Here is a 15,380-nt window from a genome sequence, read left to right on the forward strand (position 1 = left end):
GACCGCCTATAGGCAGGTGAGAAAACTTACCATCTGGTTCTTTTGGAAGTTCTGGTAGTAGAGGATCCTCTCTGATAGCGGGACCCTCTGCCCCTGGTGGTTCTAGCTTGGGATCGAAAGCGAGGGGAATACTGACCTGGGCTCTTGTGAAATGCGAAGCTTTGATCCTGCTGACGCCCGGTGCGCCGAAAGGACTGCGGTTTCGGGGCCTTCTTGGTGGTAGGTCCCAAGACCTTTTTCTTGTCTGCGTTTTCCGTAAGGAGAGGGTCCAGAAGATCTCCGAAGAGGAGGTTACGTTTCAGTGGACCCATAGCTAACTGCCATTTCTGTCTTACCCCCGCCTGCCAAGGGCGGAGCCATAGAAGCCTTCTGGCCGTTGTGGAGGCTGCTACTGATCTGGCTGCAAATCTGGAAGATTGGAGAGTAGCATCTGCTATATATTGGGCAGCTGCGAAAATTTTGTTGAAATCCTGTTGGCCCCGTAAGTCATCTGGAGGCAGGTGTAGTTGGAGCTGACGAAGCCATAAGAGCATAGCTCTGGAAAAGAAGGATGCCGCTGCAGCACTCTTAATGGCCCATGAGTCTGCAAGGAGACTTCTTTTGAGCATTTGTTCAAGTCGTTTGTCCTCTGGCCGGAGGACCTCCTCTGCCTCGCCAGGCATGGCAGCCGTTGAGTGGAGCGTCTTCACTGGTTCATCTGGCCTGGGACATGTTAGGAGTTCCTCATAGGAGGGGGAGAGCTTGTAGAGCTTCTTGTCCTTGGGAGTGGGAGTGAAGCCTATGGTTGGGTGGTCCCACTGTTTAAGCAAGGCATCCTTAAACAACTTGGGCATAGGAATTACCTCATTGTCTTCCTGTTCCTCCATGAAGTAAGGAAGATTTTCCTCTGGGGGGTCTGTGGAAGGAGTAGCTTGCTTCTCTTGCCCGGCTAGCCCCGTGGATACTCTAGCTTTTAGCAGGAGAGATTTGAAAAGCTGCGAAGGGAAAATAGCAGCTGGGGCTGGAATCTTAATCTGAGATTCCTCATCCTCCGACAGACGCTGAAAGGGGTCATCATCCTCTTCTGCATCCACGTCCTCATCCTCTTCCTGAGAGGAGTCAGAGACCTCCATGACTGGGGCTCTGTAGGAAGGAGAAGAACTCACGGGACGGGAGGAGCGAGGGGGAGGATGAGACAGAGGAGGTACATTTAAAGATGAGAGTCTAGCATCAATAGTGTTAGTCAGAATAGTCAAGATAGACTGAAACTCCGGTGGCAAGGAAGAAATATCAGCCGGAAAAGCCTGAGGATCCCTGAGGCCCTGAACAGGTTCTGGCTGGGGGAAATCCTCGGTAATATCTGGCTCCTCTGGACCTAAACCCCATAGGTTAGGTTGGGGTGGATTTAGGTTTGGCTCATCCAGGGATAGCACAGGTACCCCAGAGGGAGGCAGGTTAGAGGCCTCCGGGGGGGTAGGGTTGATATGCACTTGGGCCTGCACCTTAAAACGTTTGGCTGATTTATCATGTATTTTTTGTAGGGCTAGGTCCCTTCTCTTCTCAGCCCTAGTGGGCTTGGCTAAAGACTGAGAGCCTGAGGAAGAGGAGGAAGAGGCCTGGGGAAGCTCAGAAGGATTACCAGTAGGCCTAACCTCTTTGGAACCTTTGGTAGTGCCTCTCTTGGGAAGGGAAGCCATAGTCTGAGCAATTACAGAAGACAAGGCTTGAGCCAAAAAATAGGGGAGAGAAGAATTATTTTGTGGAATTCCCAAGAGGATAGGTGACCCTGCTCCTAGGCCCAGGAGCAGCTGCGCCTTAAGAGGCAATCCTGGGCGATACCAAGAGTTCTTGTCCTTAAGTGCAGCGTGGCAGGCCTCACTAACTTAACTTTAAGAAAAACCAAGGCACACTGGTTGGAGGCCACTTCCGTGGAGAATAGGCCCGAGGGAACTCAAAGCGACGACTCCAGGGTCAGGCGGCGGGCTGTAGGCACTAATGGCCGACCCCTTAGGGCAGAACCGAAAGTGCAACTTACTGGGCGTCAGAGCCTTGGCGCCAAAATAACTGCTCCGTTATTTGCAATAGGAGCGACTAAGCCCGGGAGACAAAACAAGTCCCACACCGCGGGAGGTAAATAGCCCTTAATTAGTTGAAAAAAATAAAGCTTGCTCACGGCAGGACCTCCAAGGCCGGAGTTAACAAACCGGCCGCGGCTACAGCACGAAGGGAAAAACCGCAAATGGCTGAGCCGCTAACTTCTCCCCCAACTCAAAGCCCTGTAGGGCTGAGAAAAAAAACTGCCGGCAAGCTGAGTAATGGAAAAATCTTACTTGCTATTGAAGAGAGATCGAAGGGAAGGTGTTTTATCGAGAGGAACGAGCATTCACACACATCCGAGGATGCGAACTGAGCGAATTCTGGGGAAGGGGCGGATCCAGCAGTCTTTTTTAATACTAGGCTCAGTTCCAACGGATTGGACAGGAGCAACCCATGTGACTGCTGGACCCACTCCTTCAGTACGGAGAAACACACTTTGCTCTGGTTTAGTTTCAAAGCAGGGAAAAATCAGCACACAAAAAGTCAAAGTCAGTAAAGCAGTCACGAAACACAATGATCAGATAATCCTCCGCAATGGCCAAACCCACAGGCTGCTATTTATAGCAGCCTCACTAATTACCACAGCCCCACCCAACCACAGGTGGCCTCATTTTCTTTGATAATAATCTCTCAGTTGTTGTTGCCTATGCATCGCTCTCCGCATGCGTGGCTGTATCATTAACTCTTGTTCTGAATCCAAGGAGGAGCTAGATAATTGATCTCCTTCTGAGCTGTCTGCCACACTCTCCTCCTCCCTGTCACTCATATCTTCTTGGTCAGAGGAGCCTTCATCATCAGATTCCACCGGGGGCAAAACAGGCCTGCAGCATGTGGATGTCTCCCCCACATCCACAGTCCTTGGGGCAGGAGCTGGGCCAGAGCTAACCACAACAGTATGGATGTTTGTTAACTTGTTTTTGGGGAGGGGTTATAATTTGGGTTAGTTACTGTTTGGGGGTTTTAATTATTGTTATTGTTCGACTTCTTTTTATCATTGCATCATTGTATTGTTTTTATTGTTTCAAGCTGCCCTAAGTCCTGCAGGATTGGGCAGCACAGAAGTCGAATATATTAAATTAAATTAAAAATGCAAGTAGGAAAATAGGGACTAACTTGGTGGAAAGGTAATAGTGTTCTGTGAACCTTTGGTGTTTAATCATGCTGGCCACATGACCATGGAATCGTCATCTTCAGCTTAGAAATGGAGATGAGCACCCTAGAATCAGGAACGACTAGCATGTATGTGTGAGGGGAAACTTTATCTTTACTTTAAATCTCAGGATGAGGCCCACCAAGTACTTAGAACGTATTTCTCCTGAATCACAAACTTGGCCAGAATCATTGTGTTTAAAAAGAAAAAAGAAAACAGCGAAGAATTCTTCTGGAAATGATCCAAAATAAGACACTGAACAATATGTATATTGTACTACATTGCATGATTAATGGTGACTGCTTGTATTACAACTTTTGTTTTAAGAAAGTGGCAGTTTTTAAAAACACATGACAACACTTGAAGCACAATCAATCTCACCCAGTCTAATTTCTTTGGGGACTGAATGAAACAATATGGTGGATGGCAAGATTGCTGCAAAAAAGCTGCCCTATATTGTTTCTTTGAGATGACTGGGGGTTTGTACAACATGACGCAATATCATTCAGCAATGATTTTCCTAAGTCCCAGTGAATTTGAAGAAAGGCAATAAAATTGTGTATGAAAATAATGTAGTGCTACGCAAACGGGAGAAGAAGGAAACATTGGGGCTGATGGTTTAGGCAGCAGTTATAGATCTGCTTTCACATCTGGCAGGAAATGAGTCACAGCATCATAATTTTCATTCATTTTGAGCAGAAGATGTTTCTAGTGGATTGCACCTCAACCGTCATCATTTCAGACCAAATTATAACACCAAAACACAAAAGTACTTTGCCCAAGGCTGTAATTCAGTATATCACTTTGGCATGCAAAACTTTGTAACCATAAGATATAAATAACTTTGGGATAGTTCCATGACTGGAAAAAGTATTCTCTGCTCAAGATTGTACAGAAAAATTCTAGCAGGCAATAAAGAAAATAATTAAGTTAACACAATCAATAATGTGAATCAACTTTTTACAATACATATTGCTAGAAGGCTGAAATACTTTTCTGTATTTTCATATTCTCTCAAGCCTTCCAAAGTTCTACAATGACATCAAATCTTTTTCTTACATTTGCTTCAATGAAGCAAAGGTTAGTTAGGTTTATATTGTAACAGTGCAGCCTCCTCTGATGTGCTAGTGTTGGCATTTGCAGTCAAATGAAATTTTCCAATATACAGTGGTACCTCTACTTACGAACTTAATTCGTTCCATGACCAGGTTCTTAAGTAGGAAAGTTTGTAAGAAGAAGCAATTTCCCCCTTAGGAATCAATGTAAAAGCAAATAATGCATGTGGCTGGGGAAACCACAGGGAGGGTGGACACCCTGTTTCCTCCCAGGAGATTCCTAGAGAGGCCCCACAGAGGCTTCTCCCTGCCTTTTCCGGCCCTGTTTCTCCCCAGGAGATTCCTAGAGAGGCCCCATGGGGACAAAAAAATCTTGAACACCTGGTTCTTATCTAAAAAAGTTCGGAGGTAGAGGCACTCTTAGGTAGAGGTACCACCGTATCTGAAATTTGAGGAGTCTTTCTAGAATGCTTGAAATATAGCAAGTTTTGATCTTGCTATATTCAAGATCAAGAAGTGGACAACCTTAATTTTTTTTAATGCAAATGGTTGAAAAAGATTCTGAAAAGTAGAGAGAAACAGGCATCCCCCCCAAGTGAAGTCATACAAGGCAAGGACTGAAATAATAGCCCCTCCCTCCCAATCTTTCATGGTGACAACTACTCTATTAACTGAATAAATGGACAACAACTGTCTCATGAGGTATACAAACAGAAATAATTTTTAGAATTATTTCCTTACTCTGTTAAATTCCACTGTTCTGATTTTGTTATTTAGAGACTTAATACTTTTTTTCCTTATTCTCCTTTTGTTAAATACAGTAAGTCCTGTTTTTGTAAAAAAAAAATCTCAGTAACTTGCATATTTGTTTTTCCTATGCAAGATCAAGAGACCCAGTAGGGTGGAGGCATCTTCATGTTATTTTGAGAGCTCACCAGTTGTGCACATATGTCTATGTTACCATTATCGCTACCAAGGGTGTTGTATTTATTTTGTTTACTAAATTTTAACCCACCTTTGTTAGTTGATAAATAAATCAAGGCACCAAATAACCATAATGCTCCCCTTCATCCTTTTATTTTCCTCACAAAACAGCCACATGAGAAGAGCTATTGGACTAAAGTCATCCAGTTGGCTTTCTCATGCCTAAGGCAAGATTGGAACTCTCATCTCCTGGTTTCTAAGACAGCACTGCTAACCCTTACAACAAACCGGCTTTCCAATATCCCACTCATCCCCACTGCTCCACCATACTCCACAGCAGTGTTCCCTGAACCATGTAATTTTAAGGTCTGTGGACTTCAATTCCCAGAATTCCAAAACCAGCATATTGTCTAAGTCAGTGTTTCCCAACCTTGGCAACTTGAAGATATTTGGACTTCAACTCCCAGAATTCCCCAGCCAGTATTTGCTGGCTGGGGAATTCTGGGAGTTGAAGTCCAAATACCTTCAAGTTGCCAAGGTTGGGAAAGACTGGTCTAAGTGAATTTTATGTGTTGAAATCCACACATTTTAAACTTGCTGAGGTTGAAAAACTCTGCTCCAGAGAAAAAAAAAGTCTGTCCCAGAAGACCAACAGTTTTCTGTAATGTCTCATTCATCAGACCCTCTGAGAAACAGCCCTGAATAGACATACAATTTCATGTTTTTGTTCAAACAGAAAGGAAAGAATGAAAGCCAAGAAAAAATCACATGAAACAATCAGTACTGAAGAGGATGAGAGAATATCACTCTAGTTCTCTCTAATTTATGGCAACAGACAAATGTCAGATTACATATCTGTAATATTAATCCAAACACAGCTGGACCATAATAGCTGCTTATAATTCAAGTTCTAAATAGATCACACCAGTCAGAACAAAAATTCAAGCAAAATAGATCACACCAGTCACTTGCAGATCTAATTCCTTTTGGCTAACCTCATCATTTTTTAAAACTAAACTAATGCATGTGAATGCAGTATTTTTTTTTCTCCCAAGCCAACAGGAAATCATAAACCTATGGTTCTGACTTTAGTAGAATGATTTGGTTAAGCCAATGCATTGACAGATAGATTGATTGATTGGATATGTATGCCACCCCTCTATGAGGACTCAGGGCGGCTCACAACATATCAAAACAATATACAACTAATACAGTTAAAAAACTTTAAAAACTCTAATACCAATTAGTATGGTTGGTTGTACTTTTTAAAACCCTGAGATTATACAGGATGTACAGCTGACCTATGTTACCTAGTATGGTAGAGGTAAGAAGCCACATGCTTGTTGCTGCAATCCACTTACTCTGAAGAGATAACAGTTAATTAAAATAACATTAATTATGGCAATTTTTAAGAAAAATGTACAATAATGTAAGCTTAATGTAAAATAAGATTGGTTGAATTGAGAAAGTGTAATTTAATTAGAGAGCAAAGTAATATAGCTCTAAAATAACTTCTCATATCAGAGGTAATCTATCATTGTCACTTGCCCAAGCACAATGTATGTATTTTTTTCTTCGAGTTCAACACATTGTTAAGTCTGTTTGCATGCTCTAATTCTTGAAAATATAGTTAGACACTCTTTGAACTCACTTCAGTTTGTGCCTGGAAATAAGTATAAAGTACTAAATAAGAAGTTTAATTCTACTGTCCTAAAATGATACAGTGAATATAGACTGTTGCTAAATAGCTTTTGAAAGTTTAAATTTTCACATTTCAATGATTTTGAGATGAACCTTACCAGTAAACCACTTCAGATAACAGCTTTGAGCAATCTTTCTGTTACACAACAGCTACTTAACACCAAACTGTTTCTAAAGTGCTCAAGGAGTGACAATGGGTTTGAAAAGATTGTAGAAGATTTTGAGTTATTGAGAAATTTGAACTACTATCACTAGAATAGATTTCACATCAGAACTATGTATTAGAAAACTGCAAAAGTGCAAAGTAATTTTCTTCTTTTTAAAGAACATTATGAGTAAATATATTACATATTCAATAGCTGACTTCCTCAATAAATCTAAAAAAAATCTGCAAAACAGGAGATAGTATGACATTACTTGAAGCCAGTCAGCATTATAATGTAGAAATTCAAAGGTTATTGACATAGATGTGCAGTGAATCAAAAGCTATTTTATGTTGACTTTCAAGAGACTTTACACCTCAAAATAAATTGAATTTTATTTTTGAACCGTGACAATTTTCAGCATACATATTACAGGATGTAATCCAACTTTGGACACTTTCAAGAGGAGATTGGACTGCCATTTGGTTGGGGTGATGTAGGATTTCCTGCACAGGCAGGGGGTTGAACTTGATGGCCTGTAAGGTCCCTTTCAACTCTAATAATAAATAAAATAAATTACCTATATTACACAGTATATTCTATATCTCACTATAAAAAGGCTATTATTAATTTAAGTTTTTCACTTGGAATGATGGATTTCCACTTGCACTCTGAGGTACTTGGTTTAGTCCCCACGAAATCATTAAAATAGAGACAACAAGATTAGAAAAAGAAAAAAAAAAGTCCCCCTAGCCTAGTAAAAAATAAATGAATGAATCTGACCTGATCACATGGTTATTTGACAATCTATGGTTTATACCCACCAGACACTGGCCATATCTGTCTTGTGAACAAGCTAACGAATAGAGGTAAAGTTAATTTCAATATTACTTCTGACAACTAAAGCTTCAGGATTCTCCCCCAAACAGACTTAATTTAATTATGATGCCTCTATTTTATATTACTACTATAGAAATCCGAGGTTCCAACTTCAAACTGATATGCTAAAGAAAATCACTGGACTGATAGTAATTGAGTCAAAAATATTAAAAGTTGGAAGGAATATACAGTACTGAAATTTTGTATGGCAGAGATGCCAACCTATCTTAGAAAATGATCCCTACTTACAGCAATATCTAATACTGGAATATTAAAGTTAGATCTGATCATTACCCAGTCAGAAGGCTAAAGAAGATAATGTAACATTCAGAAAATTTATGGGAAAAATAAAAGAAGGATCAGTAAAGGTTTTATATAGCTCATCCTCATCCTACAACCATTCATTTAGCAATCATTGAAAACTGAAAAAAATGGGACTGAAAAAGTGACTTATTACCAGTCTTCACACCTATGGTTGTTAAAACATCCTCATAGTCATGCAATCAAAATATGGGAACATGACAACCAGCATGAATATTCAATGGTTGCCACATCATTCATGTATTCACCATCTTCCCAGCAAACATCTGACAAAGTTCATGAGGAAAGCTGGATTCACTTAGCAGTCAAATGATTTCCTTAACAATTGCAGTGATTTGTTTAACAACTGTCACAGAAAGGTCATAAAATCAGATGCAAACTCACTTAGCAATGGAAATTCTTGTGGCAACTGTGGTTGTAAGTAGAGGACTACTTGTAATCAACCTAGCCTAGGCTAGAAAATCTGGAAAATGTTGCACTGGCCAACAGATTGGAAGCAGAAAGTGTATACACACTACGAAAGAAACATCTATCTATCTATCTATCTATCTATCTATCTATCTATCTATCTATCTATCTATCTATCTATCTACCCATCTACCCTCTACCCTCTACCCTCTACCCACCTACCCACCCACCCACCCACCCACCCACCCACCCACCCACCCACCCATCTATCTATCTATCTATCTATCTATCTATCTACTACCCATCTACCATCTACCATCTACCCACCTACCCACCTACCCACCTATCCATCTATCTATCTATCTATCTATCTATCTATCTATCCATCTACCCACCTACCTACCTACCTACCTATCTACCCATCTTTCCATCCATCCATCCATCCACCCACCCACCCAAATCCATCCATCCATCCATCTACCTACCTAACATACCTACCGTGTTTCCCCGATAGTAAGACACCCCCGATTGTAAGACGTATCGGGGGTTTCAGGGGGGTCGGCTAATATAAGCCGTACCCTGAAAGTAAGACATATGTCTTACTTTCAGGGAAACACGGGGGTATTGCCGCCTCCCTCTCATCTAGCTGCCTTGCCGCAGTCGGAGCTCCCGCTCGTGCTGCAGGCAGAGCCGCGCTGCTTCAGCCAGGGCCGCCGCCTCGCCCGCCGGGTGGCCCAAGCTCTGGGCGCAGCGCGCCACCGCCAGCTGGCACCAGGCTGCGTAAGGGAGACTCTCCTGGGCGCGCAGCTCCCTCGCCAGCACCGCGAACTGCTCCGACGCTTCCGACACATTGGGCTTGCGCAGGAAGCGCTTGCGGAGCTTAGACGACACCAGCCGGTAGCGCGTCAGGAAGTCGCCGCTTCGGCCAGGGCCGCCGCCTCACCCGCCGGGTGGCCCAAGCTCTGGGCGCAGCGCGCCACCGCCAGCTGGCACCAGGCTGTGTAAGGGAGACTCTCCTGGGCGCGCAGCTCCCTCGCCAGCGCCGCGAACTGCTCCGACGCCTCCGACACGTTGGGCTTGCGCAGGAAGCGCTTGCGGAGCTTAGACGACACCAGCCAGTAGCGCGTCAGGAAGTCGCCGCCGGCTCCGGCGCCCGAAGAGGCCTCACCCGGGCCGAAGCCCGAAGACGAGCCAGCCCCGGTGCCCGGGACAATATAAGACATACCCCGAAAGTAAGACATAGTGGGGCTTTTGGGGATAAAAAGAAAGTAAGACACTGTCTTACTTTCGGGGAAACACGGTACCTAACCTACCTAACCTACCTACCTACCTATATAACAAATTTCTAGGCCGCTGTTCTCCAGGGGACTCAGGGAAGCTTACAGAATAAAATCAATATAAAATTACGGATAAAATTATAAACCTCCACCCTAAAACCCGAGACTTAACATTCCCAATATTAAACTCATTCATCCAAGTTCATCCAATCCTAATCATACTATCAATTGGAGCAGGATGCCAATATTCAACGGCCCCTGGCCTGCTGGCAAAGGTTCATTTTCAAAACCTTTCAAAATGCTTTCGAAGAGAAGGGGCAGTGAGAATCTCCAGGGGGGAGTTGATTCCAAAGGACCAGAGCTGCCACAGAGAAGGCCCTTCCCCTAGGTCTCACCAGGCAACATTGCGTGGCTGACGGGACCCAGAGAAGGCCAACTCTGTGGGATCTGACTGGCCGCTGCGATACGTGAGGCAGGAGACAGTTCCGTAAGGGCTTTATAGGTAGTAACCAACACTGTGATTATTACCACATTCTGGTACTTTTCAAAAGGCAACTGGACTTTCTTGGTTTCTTTCTCTTGAAAACATTTCAATTCTCATCCAAGAAGCTTCTTCGTTTCTGACTGAATGATGGGGAATAGAAGAATGATGGGGAGTAGAATAGAATGGTGAGGAATAGAATGGTGAGGAATATGTCTATTCACCACCATTCAATCACAACTAGAGAAAGTTCTTGGATTTAAATATACGATGGAAATGGCAATATTAGTTAAAAGGAACGAGATGGGAGAATTTGGAGAAACAGAAGAAGCAGTGATAGAAAGAGCTCAGGAGGTGATAGTCTTGGGTTAGAAGGATGCGACAAAATGGACAGTACAAAATTGGTACCGATACATGGTGGATCATATTCAATTCAAGATTATGGAGAAGAGGATGAACTTGGGCAATGAAACTGATTTGCAGGAACTGATGGGACAATGGGACAAGGTAAGAGGATAGAATTGGAGACCAAGCTACAAGGAATAAATTGGAATCACTTTACAATATGTAAACAGATATATTGCTCTTGTAAACAGATATATTGCAGAGTTGACATCAACTTGATGGCTCATAATCAATAAATCAATCACAATGTAAATTCAGTCCATGGAAAATTAACAGTTAATTCAAAATCTTACAGAGAAAAAAGTGGACTTATTGTTTCCTGCTTGCTTATTTGTACCCTACCCATATGGTTACGGATCTACGGAGAGGGGCGGCATACAAATCTAATAAATAAATAAAATAAATAAATGATGATCATTAAGTGTTGTATCTCATGAGTCTTGACAAATGTATATTTTCTTTTATGTACACTGAAAGCATATGACCAAAGACAAATTCCCTATGTATCCAATCACACTTGGCCAATAAAGAACTCTATTCCATTCTATTCTATCAGTGCTCATTCTAGACTTACTATCAACAAGAGAGTACCAGGTAGTCATAGTGGTAAATATGTCATTGTTTTTTCTCCAAAGTGAAGAAAATTACGAACATATATTGTTATTTCAAGGAATATGAGAAGTAAAGCTCTTTGCTTTGTTATACTCTTTTGTAGCTGGAACATTTAATTTTAAACATATATTTATATCATGGAGACAGAATGGAAAACAGCATCAAGACCATGTATTGATTTATTTCTTTTCTTGTGCAGTCTTGATGAATTGATATTCAAATTCTACTTGAATAACTTCCTTGAGTTCCAGGAAGAATCACTTCAAGTGGTTCCTTATGGTAATAACAGTCACAATATAGCATCATAATCACTGCAACAACACATGAGCACGTAATAGATTCAAACTTAATTTATTTATTTATTTATTTATTACTTAGATTTGTATGCCGCTCCTCTCCGAAGACTGTAAACCGCTCCAAACTAGATTGCAGAAAATACAACTTCAGCAATAGAGTGATCAATGCCTTGAATGCATTACCTGACTGTGTTTTCTTCCCCCAAATCCCCAAATCTTTAATCTCAGATTGTCTACATTTCACCCCTCCCCTTTTTTAAGAGGTTTGTAAGGGGCATACATAAGCGCACCATCGTGCCTATCATTCCTGTCTTACTATCCTATTGTCTTCCTTTATCATTACTTACTACTTATGTTATGCTTATACAAACTACAATCCTATACTTGTTCGATTAAACCAACCAACCAACCAACCAACCAACCAACCAACCAACCAACCAACCAACCAACCAACCAACAAACAAACAAACAAACAAACAAACCATATATCTTCCTATTTAGGGTGAATATGAAATAGCCAAGGTAGCACCAGATATGTAGGGACTTCAGCTGGAATACTTACAAACATATAAACATACATATCTCTATCCTTTTGCTTAGGAGAAAGAAGCGGATAGCTAAGACAGAATGTCATTTATATTCATATCAACAGAGGCATCTGCAGTTATTGAGAGGGGAAAGAAAGAGCTAAACTTGAGACCTTGCAGATTAGATTACCCAAAGGCCAACTAATTTTCATCTCCCCAGATAATCTTTTTGCTTACTATTTAATGGTATGGTAAAGAAGTGGTGATTTGCTGATATATTGTTTTAAAGCAAAGATTTTAAATATATAACATTAAGGAAAAGATGCTACTTTCCACAGTGCTACAAATAATCACTGACATGGAAAGAAGTATTAAAGGAATAGTTCTGTAAATATATTTGATTAACTAGAACAGCAAGTTAAATCTGTTTAGAATTTATTATCTGAATTAGTAATGTTGCAAAATTTGTAGCAATTCTACATGCAACTTGCATGACATGTTCAACAGCACATGGCAAAATAATTTCATGCATTTAAACAGAATGTCATTCAGTTCATATCATACAATAAAGACAGTCTAAAAAACATTTTAAAAATAATCATAAAGATTCATTAATATGAGAAAGGTAGCTAACTAGGTAGGCACATTAACCAACAAATAAGATTTAATCTTCAACTACAATCTGAAGACTGGAAAATGTCTGTAACGATAAATGAATCTGTAATGATAAATGAATCTAAATTTACTTTTGGGCTGATGATTTCTGATTTAAATTCTTACTTGTCATAATACAGTGTATTATTATTCAAAGAAATGGTATCTCATTCTTAGCAGGCTTGTCAAAATCTTACCTTGCTGCCATCACAAGAAACTGTGCAATGTCTTTTTGGAGAAAATCAGAGTACTGTACTGTACTAATGATTTGCCCAGTACAAATACTGCATTACAGCATGTAGTTTCAATTTGCAAAGGAGAAGTGCACATGAACATTTTGAACCAAACCAACTGTTTTAACTTTATAGAGTCATAACTAAACCGGAAAAAGGAAGCTTTACCAAAGAAGAAAGCATACATACAGGAAACAAGTTATAGGTGTGCTTTTTGATTTTAAAAAACCTCAACGATTGATCACAAGACGATTGGAAAAAGACATGAGGCTCTTAAAATATCAAATTCATGTTCAGACATTGGCATAATGGTAAGAGCCGAGGTTACAAAAAGCTATTACTGTGTATAGCAGTCAGTTGAACTGTTTGTAAGATTTATATTGCATGTTTTTTTCAGGAACTCAAGAAAGCATATAGACTAAATAGACCAGTCTGATAGGTTTATGCTTATCAGGGAGTTTACATGGCTATCCCTGGATTAAACAGGATCTCCCCTGTTGACATCTAACATTTTAACCTTTTGCAGCAATTTAGAACAAATCCTGCAGTACTGAGATCCATGCATGATCAGTTTCCTCTATAACGTTATAGTACCCACACCTCTGGAGGCAAGTAGTTCCACTGATCAACTGTTCTGTCAGGAAATTTCTCCTTAGTTCTAGTTTGCTCCTTTCCTGGATTGGTTTCCACCCATTGCTTCTTATCCTGCCTTCAAATGCTTTGGAAAATAGATTGACCCTCTCTTCTTTGTGGCAGCCCGTCAGATATTGGAACACTTCTATCATGTCATGCCTAGTCCTTCTTTTCATTAAACAAGACATGACCTTCAGGGCCCTAATTATCTTTGTTGCTCTTCTCTGCAGTCTTTTTAGGGTCTCAATATATTATAGTGTGGCAACCAAAACTAAATGCAATATTCCAAGTGTGGTCTTTCTACGTCATTATAAAGTGATATTAACACATCACATGCTCTTGATTCTATCCCTTTGTTAATGTAGCCTAGGATTGCATTGGCTTTTTTGACACCTGCAATACACTGCTGGCTCATATTTAAGTAATTGTCCCCTAGGACTCCAAGATCTCTTATAGTTACTACTATCAATCAATTATCTTAAAGGGGAAAAAATGAATTTGATGTTCCAATTAAATTAGAATGTTATGGCATGATCTCAAATACAGGCAGATCCAAAATATTTATGAATTGAATAAGGAAAATTTCCAAGCCAATGGGAGACATTGATTGATAAGTACAGGAAACATAAGATTGATTTTATTGCTGCTAAATAATTGTTACTAGTTTCTAAATGTAAAATTTTATAACAAATCAAGATACTGAATGTTGGCTCAGTATCTTCAATAGGAACATAATACAGCACACTGTTCAAAGACAATTAAAATTTAGATGAAGTTCTAATGTGGATCATGCAGATTATATACTGTAGTTTTAAAGAGTTCACAAACTTTATCTCACCACTGTAGCACATGACAACTTTCTAAATTCTTCCTGTTGTTATCACTGAGGTCAGCAAAGCCGGAAAATGAGCACTGTTTTTAGAACTAGGTTAAAGAGCTTTGACATGCAGTGAGATCTAATTTACAAGAATGGCTTTTATTAAAAAAATGGAGGGGACTTTCCTAAATTATTAGTAGCTAAGCTTGTTTTTCTCAGCTCCTGTTCCTGACTATCCTCTTCAAAAGTATGGCCAAATATATTTATTTATAAACCAACAACTCTGAGACACCAAGTGCCCAACTGCTCTAAACAGATTTGCCTATTACTAAAAGCCTTTAAAATTTCAGTATTTTCAGGTGCAAATAAAGAGCTTCACATAAGTTCTTAAATACTAGGAATAGCACTTAGACTTGCAGTATATATATCACTTTATAATGCTTTACAGCACTTGCAAAGTGGTGAACAGAGTCAGCATATTGCCCCCAACAATCTGGATCCTCATTTTACCAACCTCGGAAAGATGGAAGGTTGCATAAACCTGAGTCAACTTGAGTCAACCAAATACTGCTTCGGAAGGTCGCAAAAGGCGATCGCATGACCGTGAGACACTGCAACCATTAAAATTATGAATCAGTTGCCAAATGTCTGAATTTTGACCATGAGGCTGCAGCAACCATCATAACTCTGAAAAATGGTCATCAGTCACATTTTTCAGTGATGCTGTAATTTCAAGTGGTCACTAAATGAAATGATGTAAGTCGAGGACTATCTGTGCATAAAAAAAT

The 15,380-nt window shown here is 40.4% G+C and overlaps 1 protein-coding gene across 8 annotated transcripts in view; it reads right to left on the bottom strand.

Moving 5' to 3' along the window:
• EVL (Enah/Vasp-like) overlaps nt 1-15,380 on the bottom strand; it is a 196,908-nt gene that overhangs the window by 106,945 nt on the left and 74,583 nt on the right. Inside the window, exon 1 of one of the 8 annotated variants that reach the window (XM_070752364.1) lies at nt 13,107-13,245. The exons of the other annotated variants lie outside the window; for them this stretch is intronic. Within the exon in view, the coding sequence (XP_070608465.1) occupies nt 13,107-13,117 (11 nt within the window). The 5' untranslated portion in view covers nt 13,118-13,245. Of the gene's footprint in view, nt 1-13,106; nt 13,246-15,380 lie in introns of those variants that run through there. 8 annotated transcript variants of the gene reach the window in all.

This window comes from Erythrolamprus reginae, chromosome 1 (assembly GCF_031021105.1).
Source record: "Erythrolamprus reginae isolate rEryReg1 chromosome 1, rEryReg1.hap1, whole genome shotgun sequence".
NCBI classification, from domain to species: Eukaryota; Metazoa; Chordata; class Lepidosauria; order Squamata; family Dipsadidae; genus Erythrolamprus; species Erythrolamprus reginae.